We start from the raw sequence: 14,599 nt of genomic DNA, 5'->3' as shown, positions 1-14,599 counted from the left end.
GTCTCCTGTTCACCTGTCTTCAGCCTCCCTAGTGTCTTCAGCTGGGCTTGACACTCGGTTACAATACCTGTTGGCCCCTGTGGGCATTTAAGGTCTCCACCCCTATCTTTGGTCATTGTTTGTCGCTTCCTCCTTCCTTGGGTGACACACAAGAAAAGTCCCTGCTGTTCTCTTTGGTCAGCCCAAGTGCTGGAGGTGCAGGAGCTTTGAGGCCCCCATCTCACTCCAATCCTCAGCAGGATGCTCATGCCTGGGAGAGGCACAGGGACCCAGGGCCCCTCCCACACAGCTCTTAACCAGCGAGGCAGGGCTCACCTCTGCCATCTCGATTTTCCCATCTGAGTTTTTGTCATACTTCTGCATGAACTCCTTCATCTTTTCTCCAAAGTTGTCACTCTTTGACATCTGTGGAAAGACAAAGGGGGCTGATTTTTGCTGCTGTATCTCATGTGAACCATGATCTCAGAGCAGGAAGCTTGGAAATCATTTGCATCCTGGGTAAGTGGAAGCAGAACCAAGTTGTGCTGATGCTCTGATTGATCAAAGCTGTGTTGTTTTCCTTTCCAAGTCCCCTCCAAATCAAGTCATCTCTTCTTCAAGGCTCAGTCATATAAATTTCAAAGGACACATGGCCATGCTGTGGCACGTAATCAAATATGCCCTGCTGCCTTTGAGATGGATTAAGCTACAACTCTGTAGAAAGGGTTTGGACTTGTTCCCATCACTCAGATGTGAGAACTAAGGCCTCAACATTTTACTGAAGCAGGTTGTAATCAAACTGAACTTAATCCAGTGCCCCCAGTAGGTTCTAAGCACTTCATTACAGCAAGGTGGATTGCTCATTTTCTTCTTTAAAGACTAACTGGCAATTCCACAATATTTTCACTCTTGATTTTCATGCCAGGAGGAACATGAGGAGGAGGTCATCATGTAGCCAAAGGGTAATTTAAATAGTCCACCCAATTATTCTGACTACTAGAAAGCAAAGAACTTAAAACATTCCTTCAAGCCCCCAGCTGCCTATCTTAAATATAGACTTGAAGCTCTCGAACCTTCCCCTGATTTGAGATAGTGCTGATTAATTATTTGCATTAGGGAGCTCTTCCTTCTCCCTAATCAATGATGAGCCCACCTTGCAGGGATGATGTTTCTGCGTCACTCAGCTGATGACTTCCACGTGAATTGTGTGCTCCCCGGGATTGGGCCAAGGGAAATCCTACCACTTCTGAGAGTCTCCTGAATCCCTCTGATTGCTTTTCACTTTTGGAATTAGTATCAATTTGTCAATATTTATTTGTTTATCAGTATTTGTTTATATTTACAAAGGTACACAGTCTGATCCCAGGCACTTGTCACAACAGTAGCTCCTGTGAAGTTAGTAGCCCTTCCATTTGACACACTAATGGAGGCCGGGATGACTTCTCTAGAGGGCACCCAGTGAGTATAGCCAGAATTTGAACTCATGGCTTTTGCTTCCAAGGCCAATATTCTTTCTACCATATAACAGCTGCTCTGAGAACCAGTCCTGGATGACATCAGTTGGGATTGTTGACAGACTTGAAAATTACCCAGATGACATCTGAGGAAGAGAATGACTAAGAGAAGGATTTTAGATGCAAAGCACTTCATAAAAACACATTTCTCTGACTAGCCCGTGATCCCAGGGTCAGTTCTGAAGCCCATGCTTTCTGTGATCCAGGCTTCATTATCCGAGGAGTTGATGGGAGAACTGTTGATAAACAAACCCATGAATCGCCTCCAACCCTTTAAGCCCATCACTTTGACCTCCTTCTCATTGGGGCACTCTGCCGAGCTTTGAACCAGGAGCTCACCGGCGGATTTGTGACTCATCTCCCAAACTGCTCCCTGAAGAGCTGCAAATAAACTGGATTGGCCAACAGACACGCAGCAGGGGAGAGGAGAGATGCCTCCAGAGGACCCGAGGGAGCTGATGGGAAGGTGTGGGGCTGACTCCATGTACTCCAGAACCAGACACGGGAATCACAGCAGACTAGTTCCAATCACCTGAGCTTTGCAGTATTTCAAATACCTCCCCCAAAAGGCTTTAGCAAACTCAATAGTGCCATGTTGGCACCAGAGAAAGCAACATTCCTGTCACTAAGGGACTGGGATGTGATCTGGAGTCACTTTGGGCAGGCTCAGAAGGTCGTGACACCACTACGAATGAGGCCAGCCAGTGCCGTCTGGTTCAGATACTGGCTGAGAGCAATCCTCAATTTTCCTCTAGTTCCTTGCTGGGGATTCTAGCCCGTGTTGGTCTAGAACAGGGGTTCTCTTCTGAGGACGATTCTGCCCCCAGTCTCCCACCAAAGGGACATTTGGCAATGTTTGGAGACATTTTTGATTGTCACAGCTTGAAGGAGGATGATAGTGGCATCTCATGGGTAGATCTAGGGATGCTGCTAAACTCCTACAATGCACAGGGCAGCCCCCACAACAAATTATTCAGCCTCAAATGCCAACAGTGCTGAGGCTGAGAAACTCTGGTCTAGAATCAGGGCACTTGAAACCTCCTGGGCATCCAATCTGGAATAATGACCCCTAAGCACCTTAGGGAAGCTATGGACTCTGTCCCTAGGGAAAAAAAATACTACATATATATTAATAGATGCATACACAGACATAAAGCTTTGCAGCTTTGCAGGAGGGTTCATCAACCCCTGGTGTCCACTCATGAATACCCTTCAATCCGAGACACCCAAGGATATTCAGATGGGGTACTCTTAGGGGATAGTCTATTTTTCATCCTTACAAATAAAATGCTGTGTCAAGACCAGCGATATGAAGCCTGCTCATGGCATACATAACTGGGACACAGCATGCTCAAAGGCATAGGTCAGGAAAATCCCAAACAATGGGAGACGGGCTGGGCTTACCATGCCAGAGCCTTTTCTTGCCTTCTCCAGCTCTTGGAAAAAGTTTTCTAGCTCCTTACCTTCAATATACCCATTTCCTGTAAAGAGAGAGAGAAAAAATCAATCTCAGCACTAAATAGTAAGGGGGGCATGGGGTGGGCATGTCTGGGGCCTTGTGGAGAATGTCTTCTCCAAGCTGGCCCACAGGCAGGTGTCTAGGCCAGTGGAGCTAGGGGTGTGGGTCCAGCCCTCAGGGCATTTGCACCTAGAGATCCAAGATGAACAACGTACATTCAGCAGCTAGATAATACTGGGAGGAACTAGCACAAGGTCCGAGAGGACAGAGGAGAGCAGAAGCTGGCAGCTTCCGAATCTGTCCTTAATGTCTGGGCAAGCACGAGGTGGCGGAGGTGTGACAGGTCATCAGCAAGTGGCAGGCCCTGGTCAGAGGCAGAACTGGGGTCCCTGGGGTTCAGAAGGTGTAGTGGGTTGGAGTGCTCCCCCAGAATGGGACCTTATTTGGAAACAGGGTCATTGCAGATGTCATTAGTGAAGATGAGTCATACTGGATTGTGGTGGGCCCTAAATCCAGTGGCTGGTGTCCTTATAAGAAGGCCTCGTGGAGACACAGAGACCCAGGAAGGAGACCACGTGAAGATGGAGGCAGAGGCCAGGTGTGATGTGTGTACAAGCCAAGGAACACCGTGGGCTGCCAGCAACCACTAGAAGCCAGGAGGGAGGCAGGGAGCAGATTCGCCCTCAGAGCTCCAGCAGAGCCTGCCGACGCATTGATTTCACACTTCTAGCCTCTGGAAATGTGAGAGAATACATTTCTGTTGTGTTAAGTCACCCAGTTTGTGGTGCCTTGCTATGACAGTCCTAGGAAACAAAAACAGAAGGGCCCAGAAAAGAGAGAACCACAGGGCATCTGTCCTATGGGATGACACCTCCCACTCCCCACCCCACCTGAGACTTGGTCACGGGGATCAAAGGTAGGAGAGGCATCCCACCTGGTAATGAAGAGAGGAGGCTCTGAGGCCTGCGGATACAGATTTAAAGCCTGGTTCTGCTGTACTTACCAACAGTGTGACTTTGAGACAGTTATTGAACCCATCTCATCTGCAAAGTGGGTTATTATAATTAAACAGGATTTTGTATGGAAAGCCCATCCTCTAGTCATTATGAGTGCAGCATAAATGTTATTACTGAGTTCCATTACCAGAACCCGTGCCTAAGGTGGGAATGAATCTGTGGGAAAAGTCCAGTGATCAGAACCAGGTCCCGAGGTCACAGCCTGACTTGCGAGATGACGTAAGTAGTGAGAGGTCCTTTAGGCTCTCATACCTTGAGCCCGGATGGTCTAGAGACCAGGACTGAGCTGAATGCATGGTCAGGGTCACTGGTCAGTGCTGTGATGGGGAAGGAGGCATCTGTGGGTGGGAAATCAGGCAGGGCTCAGGCCGTGCCTCCCAGACTTTGCTGTGGCAAAGAATCTCCTGGGGATTTTTCCTTTTTTTGAGACAGGGTCTTGCTGTGTTGCCCAGGCTAGAGTTCAGCACTATTCATAAGCGTGATCATAACATACTACAGCCCCAAACTCCTGGGCTCAAGTGATCCTCCTGCCTCAGCCTCCCAAGTAGCTGGGACTACAGGTAACTGGCACCCAGGGATCTTAAAAAAAATATGGATATCTGGCCCCCACCTCTAGACTTTCTGATGCAATTTGTCTGGGGTGTGAACTAAGCACCATGATTTTTTTTTCCTTTTTTTTTTTTTTACACTCCCAGGTGATTTCCTGTGCAGCAAAGTTTGAAACCCACTGACCTAACGTCAAGTTCCAAATTTGATCTAAAGCCATTGAGCAAGATTCCCGTAGAGGAGATTCAACTCGAATGGGAAGGGAGGTGGTAGCTTTCACCAAGGGCAAATGGAATTACAAACGCAACAGAGAAAAGAAAGGAGCATTTACCCTGGCCTCTGTGAGGGGTTGCGGCGGGGAGGCTTTTCTCAGCCTCTCCTCCTAGGGCCCCCTGAGAATTTAAATTCTGAATAAACTTAGAGGCACTCTCGAGTGAAGAATATGCCACAATAAATATTGTATGGCAAGAATCACATGAGATAAATTACGTATTTTTGTCTGCAGGAAAAAGACGTGATTGTAATGGGCTGGCAGAGTGAGACTTGAGTTCCCTTTTATCCTAGGATGGGGTGGTTATCTTCCTTCTAGGATGTTTGTAAAGCTTCTTAGGAGAACTGGAATTTCAGAAGAGTGTGGTTCCTGTGAGGCCGGCTAAAGTAGGGGAGTGAGGGAGAGGGAGATGGGCTTTCTAGGCAAAAAGACATTCGTCTAGTTGATGATGCTCTGAGTTGGAAGAATGAATAATTTTTCTCTTCCTGGTTACTCCCTGCAGCAATCTGGCTATTCTCCTATCGCTGAGGTACAATTTCTTCGTGACTGAGAAGGTAAAGTCACATTCTTCTCCTCGGAGGCTTTGTAGAGTCAGACGGGGAGGTGGAAAGCTGAGCTCAGCCCTGGGTGCATCTGCATTCCAGAAGCCCGAGGCTAGGGCAGGAGGTGGGAGCTCATAGCTGGCACCACGAGTGTGTGGCATGGTTTAGTGAAGCAGAGGCCACAGGAGCCAGGGCTGGGCAGACACAGGAGTGAGTGTGTGTCTGTTTCATGAGTGTATCGGGAGGTGGCTGAAAGGAACTGGGTGGGGGAAGCCCGCAGAGCAGCATGGTGTGTTTCCAAGAGCCGCCTCCACTTAGCTCTCTGAACAGGGTCCCTCATCCCTCTGTGGAACCCTGTTTTGCACCAGGTCCTCAATGTTCTGCCATTTCTTCTCTGGCCCCTTCACCTGCCATTTAGGGGGTCGGCAGAGTGATTGGCCTTTCTTGCTGAGGCACCGACACCTGGTTCTTCTCCTCCCTCTGCTGTACCCAGATTAGAGGACACCACCTCTGTGAACCTCAGTTTCTTCTCCTATGAAATGGGGACAATGATAGCACCCTCCTCATGCAGCTGCCACGAAGCTTAAAGAGGATAATAATACACTCGCAGCGCTGGCCTGCAGTGAGCCTCAAACATGCCGGTGGACACTGCCATTATGGCCACTGTTTGTGCCTCCCACCCGTGCTGCAAACACCTTGGCCCTGGGCTGCTTTCTTTAGGTTGGAAAGATTTAGGGGCGCAGAGGGAGGCTAGAGTAGGCAAGGCTAGCACGGAGCCCCACCCCACTGAACGATCTGAACCCAAAGAAGAAAAGTACAGATCTCTAGGGGCCACCTTTTCCTTGGAGTTTTTCTGGGACTTAGAAAGAATAAGTGTTTATTTTTACTCCATCTTTTTTTCTAGAAAGATTTGAAGGAGGTTTAACAACCTCAAGAAACTCAGACAAGCAGCCAGTGCCTCACCCAGCAGGAAAGTTCTGAAGGTCAGTGGAATGTCTTTAACTTTTCAAAGTGCGTTTGCCTTCTTTCTTTGCTCCAGCAGATAATTTGAGCCCTCACTATGGGTAAGGCCTATGTGGGTTGCTGTGGGGGGAAATGAACCCACACATAATCTTTCCAGACACACGGGCATGGCGGAGTAGAATCCTCTTCTGGTGACAGAAGACGCTGAGGCACAGGACAGAGAAGGCAAGCAACTTGCTCAGGACCACACAGCCAGGGTGTCCTAATTTCTGATCCAGGCTTAATTCACTCATTCATTCATTCATTCAAGGAATTTTTAAATTTAATTTAATTTAATTTTATTTTATTTTAGACAGGGTCTGCTCTGTCACTCAGGTTGGAGTGTAGTGGCTGGATCACAGCTCACTGCAGCCTAATGTCCTGGGTTCAAGCCATCCTCCCACCTCAGCCTCCCAAGTAGCTTGGACGACAGGCATATGCCTGAATAATTTTTTGTTTGTTTGTTTTTGGTAGAGACAGGGTTTGCCATGTTGCCCAGGCTGGTCTTTAACTCCTCCACCTGTCTTGGCCTCCCAAAGTGCTGGGATTATAGGCATGAGCCACCGTGCCTAGGCCATTGGAGGAACCTTTACTGAGCATCTGCATTGTGCAGGCACTGGAGGTGCAAAGGCCAGCTAGGTCCTGCCATGGTGGGGCTTATGCTGTAATGAGGTGTGGGTGGGGCAGGGGACAGACAATAAGCAAGGAAATGAATTTAAACATGGTGTTTCCAGCGTCGAGAGCAATGAAGGAATGATGGTGTCATAGAGTAGAGATCGACTTCCAGGGCTTCTTGGAAAGGACGAGCAGGGAAGACTTCCCAAGAAGCCTCAGCCTCTGGGAAGGAGGCAGAGAAAGGAAGGAGGAAAACTGGAGGCAGGGAAAGGGGTCCAGGAGCTAGAAGGGCAGCCCTGTGGAGAGAAGCTGCCTCCCTGAATTCAGCTTGTGCAGCACAGGCAGCAGGAGGTTCCCGGGGCAGGAGGAAGCCCCCTCCCCACACTAGGAATTCCACCACCTCCCTCTGGGCACCTCAACAAAAGGCAGAAATGTGGTTCAATGCAATGAGCCTTGATGTTTTTGAACTGAGCCACAGTTCCACTTTGTGCCTGGTACTCAGGGAGCTATCACCAAGTTTTAGACGTGGGCCCATTTCCCAAGAGCATCAATGGTCAGCCTGGGAGAGGCAGGCAGACAGGCAGCTGATGGCAGACAGTGAGGAACAGAGAAGAGATTGGCAGGTGGCGCTGCAGGGCCCAGAATAGACGCTCCACACCCAGCCCTCAACTGTGGATGGAAAATGGCCTTCGCTGCTCTGGCTTCCCTCAAAGCAATTCCCCATCCATCTCCAGGAGGCCCTTATCGCTGGAGGCTGGGGTAGAGGAGGGGCTGGTGGACACCCTTCTAGGAGGACATCGGCACTGAGTGAATGGTCTGCTGTTTCTATGACCCTGTTGCAGCGGGTGGGGTGACTGGTCACCAAGCAAGGCTCATGCGTATGGGCAGCGATAAAGACGTGGTTACCATGGCAACCGTCACTTCTAACCTCTCATCAAACCACATCCTGTGAACATGAGGGAGCAGAGCCGAAGTGAGAGCCAGGGACCCTGCATCCTTCCTTATTCTACTCTTGCTACCATTCTTCACCACTATCGTGCCTCAGTTTCCCCCAATTTAATGTGAGACAATACTTCTTTACCTTTCATCTGACCACAGACACTTGGGAAGCCATGCCTAGAGGAGGCTTCACCCCTCAGTGAAAAGAGACCTCAGGGATACTTTTGTTCTCCCTGAGCCATGTACACTCAGATTTTCTAGGAGTTGAACAGGTAAGAGGTACCTGAGTAAGAGGAATAATATTAATAATTCTACCGCCTGCTCTATGACTGTCCATGTGACGTTGGGCAAGTCAATCTCTCTGAGCCTCAGTTTCTTTATCTCTAAAATGGGCATAACTATTTATGCCCTCTCTACAGAGCTATGGTGAGAGCCGTACAAGGTAATGTTGTGGAAACACTCTGGAAGATGTAAAATCTCACATAAATGGAAGGAACAAATATTGCCTTCCATTTATACTCCCTCCTCTTAAGTTTCTCTAAATCAGTTTATAGATGAAAACCCATTAGCCTGAAGAGTTCCAGCACCACTGCTTTCCTTAGAATACTGGTTCTCAAGCCAGGTGTGGTGGCTTACACCTGTAATCCCAGCACTTTGGGAGGCTGAGGTGGGTGGATTGCTTGAGGCCAGGAGTTCAAGACCAGCCTGGCCAAAATGGCGAAACCCCATCTCTACTAAAAATACAAAAATCAGCTGGGTGTGGTGGTATGTGCCTATAGTCCCAGCTACTTGGGAGGCTGAGGCATGAGAATTGCTTGAACCCAGGAGGTGGAGGTTGCAGTGAGGTGAGATTGTGCCACTGTACTCCAGCCTGGGTGACAAAGCGAGACTCTCTCTCTCAAAAAAAAAAAAAAAAAGAGAGAGAGAGAGAGGGAAAAAAAGAAAAAAGAAAGAAAAAAGAATACTGGTTCTCAGTTGAGGCTGTGTATTAGGATCACCTGGGAATATTTGAGAACAACATTGTTGCCTTGGCCCTATCCCCAGAATTTCTGATTTAATGGATGGGGAAAGGGGATGTTTTCAAAGCTCTGCAGGTGATTCTAAAGCTCAGAACAGTCAAGGCTCGGAATTGCTTCAGAGCAGCATGTCTCAAACCTTAGGGTACATAAAAAGTACCCAGGGATCTTATTAAAGTGGAGATTCTAATTCAGTAAGATTGGAGCATAAGGGCGTGCTGTTCAAAGTGCAGTCTGTGGACCAGTAGCATTGGAACTACCTGGGTGCTTGTTAGGAATGCAGAATCCCAGGCCCACCTTGGACCTACTGAATCTCTTTCTCTGGGGGATGCTGCCGAACAATCTATTGATCACACTGTCTTGGTGATTCATCAATATGCTAAAATCTGAGACGCACTGGCTCAGTGGTTTTCAAATTTTGGTTTAGGCCAGACACATGAATGTCACTTGGGGGCTTCTTAGAAATGCAAATTCTAAGGACTGACCGAGGACCTACAGAATCGGAGTCTCTGGGGATGGGGCGCAGAAGCCTGTGTTCTAACCAGCCCTCTAGCACACTCATGATGTTGTGTCCAGTCACTTCTAGTGCACCAGTCTGTGTAGCACTCGCGGTCCATAGATTAGAGAGGTCAAAGGAGGGAAGGTTCGCACCTTCTGAATTTCCTCGTTAAGCTGCACCAGAAGGCATCCAGGCGGCCAGGCCACTTGTCGGTCTATCTGGAGTTCAGATTTATTGGAGGCAAACAGTCCTCTAACCTCCATCTGGAGCACCCTCTGGGACAGTCGAATCCTACCCTTTGGGGTAAGAAATTGGCTTCCCCAGGTTCTGCCCCAGTATTAATCCTGCTTTGCATGGTGCACACCCTTCACAAAGAGCTTTCTGCTTCCCACTTCATCTGTTCTTTACGATCCTGCCAGGTAAGCAGTTATCAACCCCATCTTAGAAAGGAGGAATTGGAGGGGGAAGGAGATTCAGCCATAGCTGACAGAGGTCCTGGCCTCCTTCTATTTGTCCCAGGGAAAATGTCTGTCCATATCTGCATTTGTCCTGGCTTCTCTTTCTCTCTCTCTCTCTCTCTCTGACACACACACACACACACACACACACACACACACACACACACACACACACGCTTCTTCCAGTGGCTTCTGGAAAAAAGAATAAGCCCCAGAGTGAAGAGCTACCAGCCACCAGCTGAATGCTTGGGCACTTGAATTTCAATCTGTGTTTCTGGGCTGTGCTGCTTTGGACCCGTGGCTCTGGAGCTGGGCTGGGTCCCCTGAACCTGTGGACATCTGGCAGCCTAATGCTGGGCTAAGTCCCAGGCATGAGGGAGGCCAGAAGGATAGGGCAGATTGGGTGAGAGGGGAGATAGTGGAGAGCCAACAAGGACAGGGGGAGGGCTGAAGCCAGAGGCCCCAGATGGGCCGGCTTGGCAAAGGAGGGCCTGGGATGCAATCCGTCGGCGGGCTGGGGCTGGAGAGGCACTGTTCTTGAAGAGCCTCAGGCCTGCTCTATTAATTCTGGCTCCTTTGGTTTTGGAATTGATTTCCCTGAGGGGTCTCCTTAGCCCTGGAAACCTCCCTCAGGGGCTTGGCTGGTAAAGCTGCTGAAGTCTGGAGGGGAATACACAAGCTGAGCAGGGCAGGGACAGCCGGCCCGGCTGGGCTGGTAGCTGCCCTGGCAATGCAGGGCTGGCATCTTGTTTGTGAAATGGGTCCCTTAGGCGGGCTCCCCCGGGAGCCCCAACTCTTCACAGACCAGCTGCTCCCCGCTGCTGGCTGGTGCAATCCGAGTCTGAGAAGCAGAGCCATAGCAGGCAAGAGCCCACCTGGAGGTACCCAGCGTAGAGCTGCTGCACGTGGACACTCCACAACCCATGGACGCTGTTAATGAAACAACCGGGGAGCTGGGGGTGGGAGCAGAGGCGGGGTGGGGACATTTTCCAGGGCCTACCCCAGATGGGTCAGGCGGCTGTTCCCTGACAGCCTCATATCCTGACATCACGCCATGCCCAGCTGAGAGGTATACAGACCCCCAGAGGTTTACTAACAGGGTTCAGAGAAAGCTGCCCTCTGACAACTTTAATCTTGGTTCCCAGTGTCAGACCCTGTTGATTTTAATGGGCCAAGACCCAATCGTTTTGATAACTCCTATGATTACCTTATAGCATTGTAACTGTTGTGTCATTTATATAAACACTTAATATACATCACATATTTTGTGACCCTATTTCAGCGTGTCTTTCACTTTGGTACTGCAGGACCTCTCATGCAGCCGCCCGAGGCCAGTGGCCCAGGTTCCCGTTCATCTCTGAGAGGTGCTGCTGTTCTGAATTTCCTCCCCATTCCCTAAACCAGGGACAAACAAATGAGCAGTGACCCGTGCTCTGGAAGAGCCTGCCTGGGCACTGCAGTCTGGCCCTGAGTGGTCCTCAGTGTTGGGTGGGCTTGGAGACGACTTCTGCCAGGTCACTGGGTTTCAGAGGGCGAAGATGGGAGCCTGCGCAGAGCCATCCTCAGCCTTTTGTGGCCTCTGTTGTTATTTTCAAAATCCTCAGGGTGCACATAGATAAGGAACAGGGCTCAGTCCCTGTGAGAGGCTTTGAGCACCCCCTACGTCACCTGGGCCACTTGGAGGTGGACAGAAGCCCAGAAGAGTCTAGGTAGATCCCCCACCTGGAGACACATACATATTTCTTACAAGGGAAGAAAAGGTGTCTATCACATTGTTTTCTTCTTATATCTTTATTTATTTAGTTAGTTATGTTTTTAAAGATAGGGTCTGGCTCTGTTGCCCAGGCTAGAGTGCAGTGGTGCAATCATAGCTCACTGCAGCCTTGGACTTCCTGGGCTCAAGCCATCTTCCTGCCTCAGCCCGTCAAGTAGCTAGGACTACGGGTGTGCGCCACCACACTGGCTAATTTTTAAATTTGTAGTGTGGGGGGCTGTCTCACTGTATTGTGCAAGCTGGTCTCAAACTCCCGGCTTCAAGTGATCTTCCTGCCTCGGCCTCCCAAGGTGCTGGGATTATAGGCCTGAGCCACTGTGCCTGGCCTCCCTTCTTATATCTTTATTGTTTTGCTGACTACACAGGAAATAGATGCTCTTGTAAAATTTTCAAGTGCTACGGAAATTAACTTAGAAAGTGAAAGAAAATCCCCTTTCATTTGGCCCATCTACTCTTCAGAGAGAGCCGCTATTATTCAGTTGCCTTTTTCTAAATATCCTGCAACATACATACATCATTCGTAATAAAAATGGGCTCATATCATAATAGTGTTCTGCTACAGTTTTCAACAATATCTTAATAATACATTTTGGACATTTTTCCATGTCACTACAAAAGCTTCACTTCACTCTATCATACTCCATCATAGAGGTAACTATATTTATTTTTCTTTCCCCCAGTGAAGCACATTCCCCCCCACCCACCAAAATTGTTAGTATTTCCAAAGAACACTGTAATAGACATGTTTCTTCATATAACTTTCTGCGCACATACGAGTATATCTATGTAGGCTGGATTCTTGGAAGGGAGTAGGATGTTCAACTTGGCCCCATGAATGTCCGCTTGCCCCTGGAAGATAACTCATCTTATCTTTACATTCTTAGTTGCTTTCAAAGGGGTAGCAAAAGCTAAGGCATTTCTCTTTGGAGCCACAACTTTGCTGCTCGCAGATGGTCAGTAAAATAGGAGCCGGGTGGCCTGTCTAATCAGAACCACAAATAAAGGACAGTGTGAACTCTGAACTGGGCATCCCTCAGCCACCTGGATCCTTTAGAGGGGGAAAGTTCCTGATACAGAAGTGTCCAGGAAGCAACAGAGCAATGGACTCAGATACGTAAGGCCATGTCAGGGCCACTCGGAGCATGGAGGTGATGTGTGGAAGAGCCCTAGACCCCACCAGGGTCATTGGGTGGGCTTGGCTGTCATCTTCCCTACCTCAGCCTTTGAGAGACAACGTTGGAACCCTCCCAAATGCATGCCCTTGGCTGACTGCTGAGGCAGAGTTGGTGGAGTGGTATTGCGGACTAGGAGACCAGACTCCTGGTTCCCCCTTCACCTCTTCCTGCTTTGCTGTGTGATCTTGTGAAAAGAATTTTGCCTCTTTGAGTCCTAGTTTCTCACTCTCCAAACATACGCTTCTTCCTTTCTCTACCACAAAGCTAATAAGAATTTTGAAAATAACCCAACTCTTTAGAGTGATGGTGGCTTTTTCTGTTTTGGAATGGGCTAAGGGTCCTCCTGCCCCCATCCTCCCTCTCGTTGGGATTCAGCTGCCTCCTAAGGTCTCTTTGTCTCTGTTTACTACCAGCCAGCATCCAGAAGGGGTGGGGAGGTGGCTCCCACTCTCTGGGGGCTGTGGTTAATTGGGCTTCAGTGAGCCCACTCCAGGGACCTGGAGAGCTGCAAGGGAGAGTTCTCTCAGGCATTTTTAAGATTGTGAGTGGTGGGGGGCACTCTTAGAATTGGGAAGAAACCCCATGTTGAAATCGGAATTGGTAGGAGAGAGGCCTAAACAGGGCTGGAGTGCCTCAGGCACTGTGGTGTTGGGCTCACCTGCAGCCTTTGGGTGTTCAGGAGGGGAGGAAGGTCACCCAAAGCCTAATTCTGGATCCTTTTGTGGAATTCCAGTTTGGCTGTATATGTATTTTCCTAAGTCACCTCTCTCTCATCTCTGGTATTTTAATCCTCAGTGCCCTCCTTCTCTGTCGGGTCCATGGCCTTTCCTTGGGACTTCCCTGAGGCTGTGATGTAGAGATGGCAGTGGAAGCCTGATGGACAAGGAAGAAGGTGCAAGCATCAAGCTCCCCCTTCACCCCGGAGCAGGAGCGAGCCAGAGGCACAATGGTTTTGGGAGGCTTTGAAGATCTTGGGTTTGGTGGTAGCTTAACTATACTCTAGCCAAGCCAAGGACCCCATTTTGGGATACACGAAACTGCCCATCACCCCCAAAGGTGGGTTGGGTTCTTTACTTTGGGGGAATGGGAGGGAGACTTATACCTCTCAACATGGAAAAAAACCCTTTTCCAAACCAAGCAGGTGTTCAGGAACCAGAGTGGGGGAATAAACACTGGCCAGGAACCAGCCCCACCAGTAACTTGCTCCATGACCTCGGAAAAGTCAACCCCTGTGTCTGTTTCGTCATCTGTATAAGGGGAGTCATGGTCTGCCCAGCAGTCTCACACCTTGAGAAGGTGCAATTGTGCTTAAGTACAACGTCTCAGATAAACGTAAGGATCTGCGTGGTTATGGACGGTGCTCTTGGTTGTCCCTCTGAGAATGGGGGAAAGTAGAACTGTAGAATCCTCTGTTTATAGCTGACTCATCTACCAGGAAGCCAGTGGTGTAACCTTGGCTGCTTGGTAACTTTCCTTGAATCACACAAGTCTCTGGTGCAGATAAACCGGCAGGAGCCTCCTTAGGGAATGTGCATGTCATCTGGAATACTAAAAGGCTGCACTTCTCTTAGGAGAGCTCTTTGTACCAAGGGAATTTTTTGGTAGGAGCTGGGGATTGGAAATACAACCCCTCCTTAGCCCCATTTTACAGATTTAACAATCTACCCACCCCCATCAGTAATTCATAGGCAGATCACAGTCCTAACTCAGGTATTCAAATGCTTAGTCCCCTACCCCTCCAGCTTTCTCAGTTGGCTCCAAGGAAACAAAATTTCACCTATTAGCATCCCCAGA

General features: G+C 49.1%; 1 protein-coding gene across 2 annotated transcripts in view; it reads right to left on the bottom strand.

Moving 5' to 3' along the window:
• The window catches only part of CALB2 (calbindin 2), a 33,153-nt gene that overhangs the window by 17,025 nt on the left and 1,529 nt on the right, over window positions 1–14,599 (bottom strand). For both annotated transcript variants that reach the window (XM_055232633.2, XM_063611710.1), the window contains exons 2-3: window positions 2,898–2,974; window positions 316–405 (exon numbers count right to left, since the gene is read on the bottom strand). In XM_055232633.2, the coding sequence (XP_055088608.1) occupies window positions 316–405; window positions 2,898–2,974 (167 nt within the window). The remainder of the gene's footprint in view (window positions 1–315; window positions 406–2,897; window positions 2,975–14,599) is intronic.

Source organism: Symphalangus syndactylus, chromosome 11, assembly GCF_028878055.3.
Source record: "Symphalangus syndactylus isolate Jambi chromosome 11, NHGRI_mSymSyn1-v2.1_pri, whole genome shotgun sequence".
NCBI classification, from domain to species: Eukaryota; Metazoa; Chordata; class Mammalia; order Primates; family Hylobatidae; genus Symphalangus; species Symphalangus syndactylus.
The sequence above is the reverse complement of the archived record's forward strand: the minus strand, read 5'-3'. Positions and strand labels throughout refer to the sequence as shown.